The 18388-nt window shown below is 37.8% G+C and overlaps 1 protein-coding gene and 1 non-coding gene across 2 annotated transcripts in view; one reads left to right on the forward strand and one right to left on the reverse strand.

The window, feature by feature from the left end:
* Positions 1 to 779: 779 nt before the first annotated feature.
* Positions 780 to 852, reverse strand: trnak-uuu (transfer RNA lysine (anticodon UUU)). Its single transcript has one exon. It is a non-coding gene; the product is annotated as a tRNA-Lys (tRNA).
* A 2344-nt stretch (positions 853 to 3196) lies between these two features.
* Positions 3197 to 18388, forward strand: part of LOC148425449 (cyclic AMP-responsive element-binding protein 5-like) — a 48930-nt gene continuing 33738 nt past the window's right edge. The window contains exons 1-4 of the mRNA XM_088411639.1: positions 3197 to 3344; positions 3584 to 3677; positions 5969 to 6090; positions 9459 to 9610. Of these exons, the coding sequence (XP_088267765.1) occupies positions 3291 to 3344; positions 3584 to 3677; positions 5969 to 6090; positions 9459 to 9610 (422 nt within the window). The 5' untranslated portion in view covers positions 3197 to 3290. The remainder of the gene's footprint in view (positions 3345 to 3583; positions 3678 to 5968; positions 6091 to 9458; positions 9611 to 18388) is intronic.

Below are 18388 nucleotides of genomic sequence, written 5' to 3' on the forward strand. Positions count from 1 at the left end.
TTTGGGCACACCTCTAAAGACAATCATCATAAACCTACATATACTGTATATGAAGTAAAACATTATCATAAGAGAAATATGAGAGGTTTAAATGGATACATTTAATTTATATAAATGCTATCAGTCATTGGTATCAACTGCCATTCAGGGTATTGAATGCCAGAGTGAGTACCGAGTATGTAAAAATAAGGCTGTTATCGATACTCATTCCCTGTCATGGGAATTAGCTACTTCCCATGATGTACGGCATCTGATTTTTGTTCTTGAGCTATTGCATTGTAATACATAGATAAGTTATATAAAAGGATTGGATAGTGTTTCCAACAAGTTGAAGTCTTTCAATGCTGCATTAGTTCAGCAGCCAAAAGAGGCAATTCAGTAGTAGCAAAAAAAAAAAAAAAGAAAAAAAAATGCATTCTGGGTAAAATTTGGCTCTTCATACCATTATAGACACACTGAGTGACATTGAAACTAATACTGAATTGCTGATATTGTGAATGACATTGTATCGGACACTGAAAATCGACCAATGATTCCAGGACCTAAACAGAAGTATGAGTTCTATTGGAATGAACACTGCCTTAAGTCTTCACTTCAGTCGACTTGTAAATTAGCTTTGTTTTATTTTACTTAAGTTGGTACGTCATTTATTTATTTTACAATATTGGCGTGAACAGCAAAGTAAATTTCACTGTATGGGTAACGTGTCTCCCCACAGTGCACATGACTATAAAGCACTTCTAATTTCATAATGAATTGCTTCTACCTAGAAAATGCAACGCCTGAACAGGGACTTGAACCCTGGACCCTCAGATTAAAAGTCTGATGCTCTACCGACTGAGCTATCCAGGCTCTGATTTTTAGCGCGGCTGTTGAACAATCTCGCTTCACTGCTGTACTTCATCTTGGAAATGCCCTTGACTCGCATGTAGCGCTCATCCCGTCAACAAGGTTGAGTGTTAGATAGGTTAATCAAACCTCGGACTTGTCCCCCAGACAGGTAGTCAATCCGTGCTTGTAGTTTTGCATTTGCAACAGCGAGTCAAGGTTGAGCTGTATTTTCTTAAATGCGACCGAGCCTCATAGCCTTTAAACCGCAACATATTCGGCCTTGGATCGATCTTGAGAAGCCGTTAAAATGTTTTGATCTGTTTTTTCCCCTCTGATGCTCAACCATGAATGCATTTTTAGATGAAATCCGAATGTCTTCTTTGTGTCGTTGCCATGTCTACATTCCAATTACTCTAAGTGAAAAGAGGGATGAGCAAGTCACAGAATTTGTAGACCTATAATTTTTTTATGGGTTTTACATATTATTTTTACAAAATGCCATGCATTTGTTTATCATCTTACTCTTTTTCTTTTGACTGTGTGGCATACTTTTGTATAGCAAATTGTACATTTGGTAGAGACTGGGGAAAAAAAAATAAAATCAAATATATACATATATACACACACACACACACACACACACACACACACACATATATATATATACTGTATATATATATATATATATATATATATATATATATATATATATATATATATATATATATATATATATATATATATATATATATATATATATATATATATATATATATATATATATATACACACACACGCTCCTTCCCAGAAAGCTGGTAAAACTCCAGTTTGTTTGGAATTGAAAACAATTTCCCTATCGAAAGCAAGCCAAAAGAAATAATTAGTTCCAGATGCCACCATAAAATATCACCCATTAACTTTACATGCAATGCTTTAAGTCAAATTTTATCATCCATCCATTTTCTTAACTGTTTGTCCTCACAAGAGACACGAGCTTGCCTGGGCCTATCCCAGCTGTCTTTGGGCAGAAGGCAATACTTTAGTAATGCGGGTACCTATAAAAATATGCAAGGATTTTTTTTTTCAACTCCATATGTATTCCACCATTTGTTTATTTGATGAGGACTGACAACAATAACGAAATAATGTACCACATTGTACCGTGTGCTATTTTAGCTAGATTTGAAATACATACGGCAAGTAATACATGGACATCAATGCAATTACCCAAGCTTTTATTTTGAAATTCATCCACGAATGGTGTTTGCATTCTAATCAGCTTGACCCCTTTATCACAAATTGCCACCACATTCTATAGTTCCATTAACAAAACCATTAAATAAACCACTTGTCAGTTATGCTGTCATCGTATGACACAGCACAATGCGAACTGCTACCGTGGGGATGAGACATGTGGTGCATTCAAATGCAGCCAGATATTTCAAACTCAAACAGAAAAAGATCATTATTGCATTAAAATGATTAACTGTAATAATAATAATAGTAACAACAACAACAACAACAACAACAACAACAACAATAATAATAATAATAATAATAATAATAATAATAATAATAATAATAATAATAATAATAATAATAATAATAATAATAACAATGATGAAAACCCTTGCTTCAGCAAATGCATTTGATTTTCATAGTTTATTTATTAAGTAAGTTAGCCTATTCACACTGCCAGACCAGGAAAAAATGTTTTGGTTTTTTTTTTTCACATTTACTTCCGTCAACGAGAGGGTATGTGTTTAAACCAATAAAATGATCTAATTTTGATAAGTGACTAAGATGAATGGTAGCTTGCTAATTGGTGACTGATCGTAGCAGCTAACTGGCATCAAGCCCTCATCTCAAACATCTGAAAACAAAAGTGCTTTTTTTTATGCTTTCTCATGCTGTCCTGCTCTGGCACACCTCACCTTTCTTTTTCTTACCGTCATAAAACCTGACAGAGTGAATTTGACAACGAAATGACTTCTTCATGATGAAACTTGAAGATATAATCCCCAAAACCGAAAATGAGATTCAAGCGTAACATTTGAGTGTCTTAGCCAATCTGTCTAGTTTTCCTCAAATTGAAAAATTACTGAAACAATTGAGGTTTTCTCCAATTTTCTCCTAGCCTTTCACCAGCAGATGTGGTCTGCCCTTTAAATTGTGTTCCAGCTTTGTTTGTCAGGTGTCCCAAGAGGAGGTTTGCCTTAATCTATCGTTTTCAGCCCTCGAAAACCACAAGCCATTACTTTAATATAATTTAAAGTGAAACGTGAGCAGACGTCGTTTATGACTGAAATTACCTTGCAGCTGCTACAGGTGCAATATAATTTTATGCCGCACAATGAGTGTATTTTTCCCTGTTGGATGCTGCTGTGAATTCCTACGTCACTTACTTCCTCTCTTTATTTTCCCCTTTTGTCCTTTTTTTAGTTTTATGAGAAGTTGTGATGAACTCAGACCCGGAAAGGCCGTATGTTTGCAACGCTCCTGGCTGTTCTCAGGTAAGTGCTTTCGCAAACAAACACACTACACACTTTGTACAAGTGTGTTCTCATGTGTAATATGAAGAGGATGCACAAGTTGCATGAGGAGGAGGTTTCTTCCTTATAAATTAAAAATAAACACAAGAACCACGGTAAAACAACCGGAGGACCTATTTGTGTATTAAAAATGTTTATACTTGTAACTATATTTGAATTTAATTCAACTTTGCATTTATACATCTTCTTCATCTATACAGCGATTCCCCACTGAAGACCATCTGATGATACATCGACACAAACATGAAATGACCCTTAAGTTTCCTTCCATAAAGAATGACAACTTGTTATCAGGTGAGTTAAGGCTTGCCAGCCGCTCGTAATCTTCACGATGTGTCTTGTTTACAGCCATGTGACGCACACGTGGCCGGTGGAAAAGACACCGGCATGTGACGATTCTGTTTATTGAATGGGTTTACACTGGGGCGAGTTGCATTTGGCTGTCACTAAGCTGCTAAAGAGGAATAAATATTTTTGAATTGCAAACCATTTGAATGTCAAGCAAGTGCTTCCGAATGTATGCATAAGTATGTTATGTGTACATATTTTAATGCATTGAAATGCGTTTTCAAAAACATTCAAATGTATTTATAAATGCGTTCAAATGCACTTCCAAACATGTTTGAAAATACTTGTAGGGGTAATCCTATAAACATACTATTTTCCCATTATGTCAGAGAGTCAACACCCCATCATAATTTGAGAATTAATTTTGGTCATCTATTCATTTTATAGAGACCTAAAATTGTCCAAAACCCAGATTTTCAGGCTCTCGACTAGAAATAATCTCATTTTGCCAGACAGATTGTGATTGTGTTGAATTAAAATCAAACAGACATCTGTTTTGACTTTGGAAAACAATGAATAACATTTTTGCAGATTTGCTGACGTTATGGATCAAAACAGCAAACAAATCACAAAAAAGTTTTTTGAACTGTCAATTTGAAAACATGTCCAATTTTTCATAAAATGATTGAAATCAAAACATGTTTTTAGAAAATCTGGATAATTCACAAAACCATTGACGGATTGGTTGCTAAAATAATTGTTAGTTGTAGCCCCGATTGTTTTAATTAAAATAAAAGGCCTCATTTTAACTGTCATGAAAATGCCATTAATCAATCATTAAAAGACATTGAAAAATGTAAAAGTAGAATTTCATTTATGACTGTGAATAGCTTTACATCATAAAATAAACGAATATTCTTTAAAAAATAGCATGGTTTGCCGACTGACACTTGCAACATTGTGCAATCACGATAGCAGAACCAACAAAACAGTCAGGCGATTTTATTTTTCTCTTTTGTTCCCAGAGTTTATTCAATAAAATTTTATGTTTTGATATCACAATGTCAAAAGGTTTTAGAGGCACCGTAAGTTTTGCTACTTTTGCACTTACAGTGTTCAGGACAGATGTCCTCATCATTTATGTCCTGTAGCAAATTTGGACAACATGTCACTGTGAGTTTGATTTTGAATTGAATATCAACTGGAATAAAAAAGCCTAAAAAATATTTTTAATTGAACTTGCGTTAGGCTGTGGAAACCGCAAGATACACAAACAACTATTCACATTTAATATTATTGAAATAATGATGACTATTATTACATTGAGGACAAAGAATTGGTTGCATATGAACTTGATTAGTTCTTTTCCTAATTTTAACTTCATCTGTCAATCTACTGTGCAAAAACTCATTTGTATTACAGTCTGTCTGCCACATGTGTCATCTCTCAGCCCTAAATCCAGAGCCATCCTCCTGGACAGCAAGATCAGATTTGGGTTTTCTTATTCGTGTTACAACTCCAAGGCTAGCATTTCCATAAGATATGCTTCAAATGAAAGCAGCAGCAATTCTTTTGAGCATCTTCAAGCGTAGTCTTTAATTGTACAGGAAAAAGACGAGTTTTAAGGGATCTACTAATTTAGTGCTTGAAAATCATTTAGCCACTGCTATTGGTATTATAAAGACCCCCCCCCCCCCCCCCCCCTCCCCACCCCTCCAAAAATCATATGTGTTGAACAAAAAAAAAATGATTTAGGGATCATAGGTCAGCGTGCAACTCAGAGTGAAACAAGCCTTGGTCAACTGAAAGTAGATAAACAGACTCTGAGCTCTGCTTTTAGCCTTTGAAACAACCCTGATCCGAAAATCACCCTCGACTGTCTGAAACCCGATCCGCGCGCACCCCCCACAAAGCCAAGTTGAATACCACAGCTTTTGAGTGCCCTCAACAAATGAGACCCCCGCACGGCGGGTGTGATCTGTACTTTATCAGCTGCGCTGGTGCTGTCAGTAGAAATGTCTCTTCTGCCCCATCGAATTGAAAAGTTGTCATGTTTTCCCAAACATAATAGCAACCACATTATAGTAATGCACCTTTTGCTTTTCCAGCAGTTAACGTGAGGAACGTCACCCCATAGCCTATGTAAATAGTGAACTATTTTCTCAAATTAAATGTGAAAGAAAAGCATCCATGCAATAAATGATCACAGAACTCCCAGAAATAATAAACCGCGTCCAATACATAGAGAAATGAGAAATAAGTGATACAAGTGCTTGTATTTGCTGCTTGATCCACAGACCAGACTCCAACGCCAACACGCTTCCTGAAGAACTGCGAGGAGGTGGGACTGTTTAGCGAGCTCGACTGCTCCATCGAGCAGGAGTTTTGCAAGGCTCAGGAAGAAGAGGACTCGAAACAGGTACTGTGGGAATAGAAGCCTCGGGTTAAAACAGGTGAACCTGAAGCCACATGCTCTCTGACAGGGGTCAGGTCAGGTGCTGATGACTTCCTATCGGGTGCAGTCATCAATCATATCACTTTTCAACCGCAAGCTTGTTTCGCAGTAGTAGTTTGGAATAATGCAGTGGATCCTGAAGTTTTTGACAGTTCAGTCTTTCCACGTCTTTCCAAGTTTCAGTACCATACATTGGCAACACTAAAAAGTACATATATGCTGCTGTAGAAATATATATATATATATATATATATATATATATATATATATATATATATATATATATATATATATATATATATATATATATATATATATATATAGACAGGGCTACGCATATGCTGTCAGAGTGAGGTGTCGTTGAGCAGAAATGAACCAAAAAGTGAAAAATTTTGAGCATGTTTTTCTGTGAGAAAACTATAAGAAAAAACTAAGAAACAGTGTTGGTATTTTTTTAAGGAAAAGAACCAACAAAGGTATTTCAACAGTCCTGAAAAAAATCACGTTTTTTCTTTGATGATTTTACATTAATTCCAAGTTTTTACTCAAACAAATTGTTATACATGTCATATGCAGTTAATCACAATTAGCAATGGAGAATTTTGCAAATAATTAGTTACATATTTGAATAGGATGACAGCACTAATATATGAACACACTTCTATAATTATTCACAGCCCATGACTCAAAATTTAGCTCGGGCGCTTCCTGATTCTACTTATAATCATTGAAATGTTTCTACAGCTGTATTGGAGACAATCTGTGGTAAATTCACTTGATTGGAGATGCTTTGGAAAGGCACACACCTGTCTATACAGTGCATAATATCCAACAGTCAGAGGACCAGTCAAGTATCAAGTCGAAACAATTGTCCTTCCAGGTCTTGCGGAGTGTATGAACACATTTATGCTGCTTTAAAAAATTCCCATGACACGCTGACCAATCACCTCCATCAAGTGAATGTCCAAACTGGGATTTAAATCTCTGAGTCACTTTGATTTAGGAGAAAATGGACTCTGTCATCATGACTCAAATAACACAAATTCAAAGTAAATGTATTCAACAATTGTTAAAAATCATGACTCTCCATATGTTTGTTTGTCAGACCGGTGCAATATTAGTTGGCTTCTTCCTCGCTCATTAAGAATGACAAACTAGTCAGGAGGGAAGGATTCTAACCATTCACAGGGGTTACTGTTCATTCGTTAATCAAACATTGATACGGGAAAATATCTCAATCCAAATTTTGTTGAATTGCATCTGAATCAAACACATTTTGTGGCCACATTATACTAATGATTTCCCCCTGAGGGACAGTGAACTTATATGTCTGTGATAAACAGGATCATTTTCTGTGATGAACTAGTTAAAGTGCTATGTGAAAACGAAGCTTTTCTTGTTGCCCCAACATATAGTATGCAATCCAAACGCTGCGTCCAAAAGACACCTTGTCGGATAAAATTCAGTTGTGTAGTGGATTCCACTTCCTGGCCCAGTCTGAGACCCCTCATTGTTCAGGTTGACAATGACGAAACTGGCTAGCAGGTGGAGATTTGACATTCGCCGCAGGTGAGGAGATGAAAGATTGCGTTCTCCACCTGTAACTTCAAATAAAACTTCACTCATGTGAGGGAGTCCTAAATCGTCATTGATGCTGACAATACCCATGCAGACATGCAGTTATGTTTCAGGAGAGTCCTTTGTACATTTAAAAATAAACATATCGTCATACAGCACGCTTTGTAGATTTGGCAGATGGAGACGATGCATCGCTACTTGTCAAATCAGCAACAGACAGACTTCTTATCTAATCTGCCTGTCTGGAAAAATGTGTGCTGCAAGTTGTACCTAAGGATCTTGTCCAAGTGTTTTGACTCTGGAGCTTGTCTGTTCCCGGGTCAACAACGTCTAGCCTCCCACTTCTGTATGCTTTATGAAGGGAGGTTGTGCTGAATCAACAGGGGGCAAAATTTACGCAAACGAAAAAAATGATAGCATTGAAAGAATGTGCCGTTTAGTGGAAAAAGTCTACTTGTACCATACTGAGAGACAGTAAATGAAAATACAATTCAAATATGATTTAATGTCATATCCTATGAGGTATCTTTAGATACAAGTCTAAATGTTTTTTCTTTTTTTAAGGACTCCGATACTTTTCTATGGGTTGATAATATAGTATTTCAACGTTTGCCTCATTAAGTTCCAAAATGGCCATAACAATATGCCATGATAATTTTGGTTTCTAGCATTTTAGCTATGTTTAGACAACCGAAAAAGATCGCTTCTCTCCAGCTGCGCCGTTTGCACCTGCATTTCACATGCAGTCTTTAAAGACACAAAATCAACTCCATTCGTTTCAGGTTTGATCAGTCGAACTAAATGAATTGCATTAACTCTTGGCACGAGGCAAAAAATGAACCAGGCTGCAATTTAGTGTGTTTCTTCATAGCTTTGAACATATTTCCTGGAATAAAATCATTGCTAGAATAAAATCAGCAAAAAAAATATTTAGTGTCAAAGACTGTTGTAATCACTTTTGTTGATTCCTTAATATGATCCTTTCCCTGTACAATACAACTGATGAACAAAACTGCCAAATCTGACTCATCATTACAGGACATTTTTTTAGTTCTGCCAATCAACAACACACTCCAACAGCGTTTGCCAGGCTTTGCTGTAAGATCCTATGCCGAAGATATACAACTAATACCTGTACTGTGTTTGAAACTTTCTTTGCAAAGTGTGCAGTCTGTCTGTGCTGGTGACTCTCCTCTTTATTTTCTTGTGTGTGTATATGTTTATATATATAGATTTTTGTGACTAAAATGCATTAATGATTTAATGTTGGTTGTTGGTCAAGGTTGTATACGTAATATCTGGGTTAAGCCTGAAATACTTGAACTCTTTCAGTGCCATGGATGAGAATTTCCGTTCTGTAAATACTTATGTTTTGTGGCAGTGACAAAAATTCTTAACTTTTTTTTTTTAAATGAATGGATAGATGGCACTTGTGGCCAGCTCTCTTCATAATATTATGCCAATCCAACACTGTAATGTAGTTATATACATACACAAACTGTTGTTTCGCCAACAAAAACACATTTTCACTGTTTTTGTTCATGTATTATGGAAGGGAATGGCTGTTGAGATGATGTCACTAAAAAAATAATTGAGTGCGGCTGGCACTCTAAGGGTCGCCTTTTCAGATAACGCTTGACACTGAAAGAGTTAAGTACTCTAATGCACATGGATTCAATAAAAAAAACAGATTTAGGCTGCCCATCCCTGTCAAAGCATTGTGCTCATTTTCCCTTTTGTATCGGACATTTCAGAACATCTCTCTGCACGGCCAGGGGGGGCAACACCAGCAGGCCCACTCCAGAATGGGCAACCACGACACCAGCATAGTGATCCAGCAAGCTCTACCCTCTCCTCAGTCCAGCTCTGTCATCACTCAGGCACCCTCCACCAACAGACAGATTGGGTGAGTCGGACACCATGTAATCAACCTCACATTTAATTAGGAACCAGAGAATGTACCAAACAGTATGTGACTGAATGACTTAGAAGCGTTGCCCACCAGGTGAAATATACACACAATGCAACAATTGGCAGGTATCCCTTCGCATCAAGAATAGCGACAGGCTCGACTTGTCTTCTTTGTGTTGGTGCCGATTGTCATTCTCACTGGTCTCTGAGGTCATGTCAGTGTTTTGTTACTTATCGAGAAGTGTAGGGGGTAGCTGTACATGTTTTGCGCTTCATTCGACATTGTCCCTAAGCGGAATATGTCAAAGATGAGGTCATCGTTGAGGTCCTTAGTAGTGTCTGCTTTAACATTGGTTTAGCATTTCATCTTTTAAAATTTGCTCTTTTCAACCGCGGGGGAATGACAGCCATAGCCGTGTGTTTTTCGGTGGGTTTTGCGCCACCGTGCCACGGGTGTGAAATGACACCAGAAACCTGGAGTATGGAATGAAATACAGTAAAACCTCCAGGGCGGAACGCATTCCATTCCTGGAAGCTGGTTTACTTCCAATTGGGTGCTTATCTCACTTCATATTGTCACACGTGTGTGAAAAGAATTTAGCAACAGAATTTTAAATTTGATAACAAGTGATGCTCTTTCATAAAACCCAATCGATAATGTTGGTCTATGCCTCTTATCACACCTACACCTATCAATTATTTTTGGTTTTCGGATTTCCCACGGAAAATTTTAATCAAATATTGAGTATCTTTTTGAGTGTTTTTTTTTTTTCTTTGTGAAAACCCTTGTCAGCACAGAAGAGCGTATAATGAATTTCCACTTGATTATAATTGACAATCATTTATTCATTTTTGATGATTAGCAGTACACTACTTTTTTTTCCGTAGAAACATTAGATTTGACATAAATTGTATCCTCACAATTTTTGGAGCAATGAATGAGCAATGAATTGGAGCATGGTTTGTTAAAATGTGATCAGTAGGAACTATCACGCCAGCCTATATTGAGCACTGGAGCACTGTTAGATAGCGGATAATTTACGTACGCTAAATGCAGCTATGATTGATCCAAGCCACTTGTAAACACTGACAACAGATACAATGTCGGCGTAATTAAGTCATGTGTTGACACCCTGGATTGAACGTGATTCCAGCTGACATTTTTTCAAAGTTGATCTTTGACGCCTGGTGCCATCTGTGGCACTGAATGACTTCAAGTTTTTTTTGCAAAAGAGTAGTCGGCAATACATTTTTATTCTTCGATACATGCTATTGATACAAGCAGATTAAGATAAATACTCAACGTATTCTCTGCCAGCCCAATAAAAATGGATCTTTGATGTTAATAGCTGTCAATGGCAGTGAATGAGCGAATTAGCTTTTTTTTGCATCATGAAAAAAAAAACCCATCATATATATTAGTTTTTTTGCCTGCCTAACAGAGAAATGAGCCCCATAGTGAAGTGAGCGCTGTTCAGTTTAAGCACGACCAAATATGGTCCCTTGTCTGATAAAAGGATAAAGCACCGTATGTGGTGACAGTGAAGACTTTCAGCTGCCTGAGATTTGACATGTATGAACTTAACAGCTTTGTCTTGCGGAGGTTGCGGAACTCTTTATCTTACTTACGATTACACTGACTGGCTGCCATAACTGCTTACCTTCTACCAGTCTACCCCAACCACCTTCAGACTTGTGCCAGCTCCGCGTTACCTTAAACCGGGTCTGCGGGAAGCTAGACATCGAGATGTCTCAGTGTTGGGCCCATGCTGTGCCGAGGTTATCCTGTGTAGATTTCCAGCTCGAGAAGCTAGTGAATATTGGATGGGAGGCCCATGGCTATAAGCCTGAGTGACACCCCATCAGGCTTTTTGTCAAGGACAAGGATGGAATTTCATCCGCTTTGGAGGTGCAGCGGCAATCACAGCCAGTAACCTAGACTTTGCGGGAACTGCTTCACCTGAGTTTACCTGTCGTTAACAACTCCTCACCTTAGCGAAGAACGGTCAGCTCTTCGCTGGTTTATGATCACACTTGCTTTCTGCGGAGATACTTTCTGCTTGCCTTCATTTATATTTTATCATCACCAATATATTCTCTGAACACATTCTTCATCTTTTTGTGTCTAGTGTAATCTATGTGACACTTGGTCATTTCTTGTTGTTGTTACTGTTGGAAGTCACACTAATTGAAATATAATTACTCGCCTATTGGAACCACCTCACACTGGTGAGGGAAAAGTGGACCAAAAAAAAAATCATCTATATGGAGATTTTATTTTCAATTTTCCAAAATATATATTTTTTATTTACTCATTCAATGCAATTTGTGGCTAAAAATGTCAAAAACCCATTTATACTTGTCTGGCAGGGAATACATTATTATTGTTATTTTTAGACAGCTCCCACTTTTCATGGCAAATATTTATGTTGTTTATCCCCTCTTAATGAACAATTTGGGGAGTTAAAAAATACTTGTACAGTGTATACAGGACATTCCAAAAATCTTGGGCACATTTCAAGTCCTCATATCTACTGAAGTATAAATGGTAGTGAGATTAAACTGATACCATATTAAAGTTAAATTTATTTAGTATTTTGTGATGCTAATGATTTTTTTTTAATTTTTTTTTTTTTCATGTCCAGTAATGATGTTCACCTCAACAGTTTTGCTTGCTTTAAATTTTGGCTTGATTTTGACTCTTGGCTTGATGTGTGCTGTTTGACCAACGGTGCTCACATTGAACATCGTTGGCATTTTTTGACAGTTCATATAAAACTTGAGATGAAATCCTTTTAGAAGATGTCAGGTGCATTTTTATATCCTTAAATAGTTTTGAGATGGTCAATGTGAAAATGTGTCCAGCATGTGCTTAATTCTTGCATAATTCAAAAGTGGTGTAGTGTATAATGTATGTAGGACTGTGTTTTGTAAAATATGTCTATGGACTTACAACGGACCTTCTATATAGCCTGTTGTTTAAGCTTCAGTGGTGGCATCCCATCATAAGCCTATGATGTGTGTAGGGTTAACCCCTTAGGTCAGGGGTCACCAATACGGTGCTCGATACAGGTCCCCACCTGCCTCCCCCGAACCCAAAAGACCACATGAGTAGTCCATGAGGCCAGTTCTAAAAATAGCTATTGAAAATGAGGAATTGGGTTTTCCTTTGGCATGTCATAAAAGCGATTGTTTGAAATATGACCTTTTATGATATTTTCCTGAAGATTTGGCATGATATGCCTAATTCTTGACATAAGTGAAGATGAACTTTTAAAATGAGAATCCTGCTATAAAGATGCTGTTTCCGAAAAGGTGTTTATTCCAAATATTTTGTTGAAAATCTTATTTTGACCCAGATGGCCATAAGTATTGGCAATGACTGGATTTTCACCATCTACTCACTGTGTGATGAGTTTGTATTTCATCCTCCGAGGCTCATTTACTGCAAGGAGTTGCATAACTGTACTTAAAATACCTTTACATACAATAACAGGTTTTCCTGGCATGGGCTTGATAGATTTTCAAGGAAAACGCTGAAGGCCCATAAACTTTTATTGTTTGTATATGAGCTCAGCAGAGGTTGTATTGCTAAAAGGCGGGGAGAAATGACCAAAGCACATCATTTTGCTTCTTTGAATTGTTCTTCAGCTTTGTCGAACACGCAGCGCGAGCATCCAATGAATTAGGATAACAAGTCATTTTCATTGCTCCACAATGTTTACTAAAGAGCTTTGAGGCTTGGAATCAATTAGGATTGGCTTTCCTCAAGTCCATTTACTTTCGAGTTGAGCCGGGCCTGCAGCTGTGAAACCTGAGGACGTCTTTCGCTCTCCCTCCTTTTTCCTCGCCTTTCTCTTTCCCCGTGTCCCTAAAAATGGTCTTCGGGGAGCGACGCTGACACAAACCAGTTTTAAAAACCAAGAATAAGAAAGAGCAGCCCTGAAAGCCACGGCTATCATTATCATACAAAGGAAAGGGGGCTCGCCGATTTAAATGCGTTTGAATTGTAAACATCTGGCACTGAGTTATGTCACAGTTAAATGTGTTGGACGTTACGAGTCAAGCATGAGATACAACATTCTGCGCGGACCTTTTTCACTCATAACGGGGGATGTGCTCAGAGATGGGTGTGGGCACGGGACATTTCGAATGACATGGTCCTGCTTCGGCTCCTGAGAGGGTTTCACTCCAGTTTTTTCCATTACGTAGCGTAATTAGCTTGAATGCAACGGAGTGAATTGAGTGGCCATTTGTTGTATTTGTGAGAAGATGTCCTTTCTGTACGGTTGATGTCATACAAATGTGTTGTTTTAGTCAAGGGTCAACAGTTGACGAGAGTTTTTGTCATTTGTGTGGTTTTTGGACTAGAGCCTCCTTCAATTATAATCATAAAAATAATGATAATCACTAAAGCAGATTTATTATCATTTAATACATTGATCATTCAGAATTTGATGAACTTTGTGGGATTCTTTTTGATTAGTCATGTCTTGAAGCAATTAAAGGGGAAGTCGAGTATTTTTGTTTCCGTAGAGGAATGTGTTTTACATTTACGCCAATCTGATGGGTTTGATCGTGATTGGTCATTTTATGCAAAATTGGTGACCGGCTGTAATGTCAATATTTTCCAAGGAATCAACAGTGTCAATAATCCGTTCTGCAAATCATAAACTGAATGAATTTTTTATTATGCACTAAACGCATTATGGCATTTGTTTGCGCTTGTGTTCCTCATATAGTTATATAATGAGTGCTGTACTATCAATTTCTTATTAGCATTATTTACTTGGTGCTCTAAAGTAATGTACCGGTAAATACATTACAGTAATGTACCATAAATTGTTGCATCCATTATTTCTGTCTCTAACCCTAATTTATGTCTGTCCAGTTTTTGAATGCCTGTTGATGTTTTTACCTCTGTATACCTCTGTTAGTTAAACCATGACAAAAATGCTGTATTTTATAACTAATCATATTTTGTGTATACAAACAGTATACAGGCATGGAGATAGTAAACAATATTTAAATAGACATATTGCCCCTTCATGTGATCGGATCGGTTATTAAGTTCATTTTTTTTTCAAACCCATTGATTGGCGATCCTGGTTGCAACCCAGAAATCCTGATTGTGTAAAGTCTTGACATCTGATTAATGTTACATTTGTGGAGTATGAGTTAAGCATCTCAGAGGGTAGCCATTAGCTAGTCTTTATGTCACAAAGAAAAAAAATCTCCCAAATTGTATGATTACTAAGATTCAGTTTAGGGATGCTTAAGCAGCCCCCCAAAATTGGGTGGAAACACCCATGCACCTCAGCAAGTGAGGGTCACATCACCAAACCCAGAAACACATGAGCCCTCATGGTCGTTCAGAACATTCTGGGTGTCAATTTTACATCCAAAACTATTTTTAAAAAGTAACAATTGGTCATTTAAGTCATGTGCCTGTTCCTAATTAACAATCTTTTGACAAAATGTTTTCTGGGTTTGGTCATGTGATGCTGTCTGTCATCTTAAAGGGGAAATAACACACACACTTCCAGTGGGCAGTGAGCCCTACAAAAAAAAACAAAAAATATTTTTCCTGACCTTTGACTACATTAAAACACTTTAAAAAAAAAAAAAAAAAAAACTTCTCCACATAAGTAGATACTGTATGAATTATTCTTGGATAGTAATTTAGTGGACAGGCTTTGGTCAAGTGACATCTGCAAACTAAGCTGTGATTGGTTGTTACCCAAAACATGTGATGCCATTTTCAGTTGACAGCAAGTAGGGAAATAGAGTTTTGAAAGGTATTAATTTTAATTATGTCTAACCCTAAGAAAAATAGTTTAGTTATCAAATAAAGTACTGTATGAAAATGTGGACTTTTTACCACTGAAAATGGCTAAACACAGTTTAGCATCCCTTTCAAACTGACACAGGAAGTCTTTTTGTTTCCATGTTGCATTAAACGCACATTATTTTTCACACTTTAAAGCCACCGGTTATTTGCCGTCCTTGTCTTTGCTGATAGAGGAAATCGAAGTTAGTCCTAATTCAACACGTGTAAAGTTATATATTTGCAGTGGCTTTGTGGGTTTATGTTATTTAGCACTGGGTCTGGGATTAAATCTAAGATACTGATAATTATTTTGTTTCAAATGGTCATTTTTACGTTTACACATTTGCTTTGATTTTTCTAAACAATGGAAGTCAGTGTGTGCAGCTTTATAAGAGTACCACCGTAGTATGGTTTTAATTGTGAGGCCTGAATGCAGTGCACATTAAATATACATTTTCCCATGCCTCCAATAAAAAAGCGCGCCCACAGAAAGGCATCTGGCCTTGTTTGAGTTTCTTAAATACAGCTCAACTCCATTTGGCGTTTTAATATTTCACTATGCTTCTATTGTCTATACCTGACATGTTAGTGACAGAGTTGATAGCTTCTCCACCAGACAGCACTCAAGGCTTTTTGTGTTCTCTAGATAAACTTTAACCTCACAGAGTTGACAATTTAAACAAAACATATTTTATGAGTGTTTATGATTTGTTTAGGGAGATAAGAGGAGAGGTCTTTTCCTGAGTGCAGGAGAGCAAGACCTCTACAAAATGCCTGAGGTGTCCTCATGTCCCGACTTGACAAGCACACTTCTCCACATGAGCAGAAGTCAACCACGCACTGCATTTATGTACTGATGATGCATGGCTTTGGAATAAGCATCATTTGAAAGAGCCAGCAAAGCAATGGTGTGCTGTTGATTAGCAACTGAAAAGAGAGAAAAAGCAAGCGGCGAGAACATCCGATGTACATCTGAGCTGAATTAAGATGAGCTCATTGTGTACTGCAGTGCGTTTAATAGCGCGTTTGTAGAGGAACGCCCAGTCTCTGTTCCATCTCATTCCAGCGGGGCTGTGTCATCCTTGCCCCAGGGCCACCACACATGCAGCCTCCTGCACAAGCAGCTCACACTCCAGGACGTGCCTCGCAGGGATCACTGCACGGGGAAGTGTGGAAAAGGGGGATCAGAGGTAGACAGAGGGGAGGAAGAAAGGGATCAGAGATGGATGGAGGAGAGGAAGAGGGGGCAGGAGGTGCACGGAGGAGAGGAAATGAAGGATTCAGACAGGAGAGGCATCAGATGGCTTGAGCGGGATCAGAGATTTGTTTGCACAAGGAAAGGAAAAGATAGATCATGTTGAAATTGTACAGTGGGCAAAAGTGATTAGAGGAATCAAAGATCTGGGACAATGTCGTCAGATGGGCCTAAAGGAAAGTGATGATGTAAAACTGAGACAATAGGTTTTGGAGGTAAAAGCTGGGAGTGTAATTACTCGAAGAGGGATACCAGACATCAAGCGGTGCGGTTATATTTAGTTTGCCATGGGATGTTTTCCAACAGCGCGCCCTCATCGGGCTTGCATTTGCGATTGAAGGCAACTAGCCATAACCGTCAGCTAAGTAAATAGTGACAAAATGGATCTTTTGTAGGGATGGGACAAGGTATTGCGTGACAAGATCTCTTGAGATTATAGCGCCACGAGATTTCTCGTTCGTGCCCGGCACAAGATCCATTTGGTTTTGTCTGTTGTTTTTTAAATGGGCTACACAGGAGAATGCACTGCATGGTAGTAAAAGACACCACCAAACGTTGTTAGAGCTTCGAAATAAACCTTACCACACCAAATAATATAATGCCTTCTTAGGATTTCAGGTTATTGTTGTTCCTTGAAACATGTTGCGACAATGGCCGACTTGACTCTTCTTACTGCACAAACTGTTTCTTCCAGAGCAAAAGGATCCTAAGTTGTGACTACCAATATAATCAACACAGCGTTTTTCTGAAATAATGTTTAATTGCCAATTAGGGGCACTAAAAAAATGATTTAATTATGTATTGTATGGTGCCTGTTGCGAGAGATTAGCGCGACATTTAGCATAAATCAGCCCCTACCTAGCAGCACTGAAACGTTCCTTATCATTTGGTGAAGCAATCAAATTGTTTTTCAACTGCAGTTTAATAGACGTAATTGACTATGCACACTTTGCTGATAGCCTGACATAATTGCTGCTTTTGAACAAACCAGGCCGACTCAAATGTGTGTTCTCTTCTTCATCTCATTGAATAAAAGTTCTGGAGAAAATGTGGATTGTCAAAGCATTATAAAAGTTTGTCATTCATAAATTAGTGCAAATGTTTTAATTGGTCTTTTGCATTTATGTTTGTTTTTCACCAAGCCCAAAAAAAAATATATATACTAAAATACACAATATCAGCTCTACAAGAGGAGTACAGGAGGATGCCACGATGACTTTCAAATCACCTGTGTGGCAATGCTGCTTGGTTTTTGCAGTTGAAAAAAAGCATGGTAAACATTGGTAAATAAGACAGTTGCCTATTAAATGTCCTGTGGTATTTGTCTCCTCCTATTCCTAGTAATTTACCAATTAAAAACCGGCTGGGTAATCCAGTGGCAAAGCGACTGGTCGCTGATGGAACGTATACTTTTGGCGAGCGCTTCTCCACTTTCGGTGAATACTTTATGAGTAAAAATATAAAAACTGCGAGAACCGTCTGTACTGACCCCGATAGACAGTTGTAAACAAGCTTCAGTCGGTGCTCCCGTGTATTCTTTTTAAGGTGTCGCGTCATAAAGCACGACCCAAAAATGCTGAAGCGCTTGCCAAAGGTGGGCGTTCTGTCTGTGACCTGCCGATTTGGCAACAGATAACGGATTTCTCAGATCTGTAAATCATTATTAGACCAAAACTGTACTGAATTAC

This window comes from Hippichthys cyanospilos, chromosome 3 (genome assembly GCF_059441005.1).
Source record: "Hippichthys cyanospilos isolate Australia breed blue-spotted pipefish chromosome 3, RoL_Hcya_1.0, whole genome shotgun sequence".
In the NCBI taxonomy this organism is placed as follows: domain Eukaryota; kingdom Metazoa; phylum Chordata; class Actinopteri; order Syngnathiformes; family Syngnathidae; genus Hippichthys; species Hippichthys cyanospilos.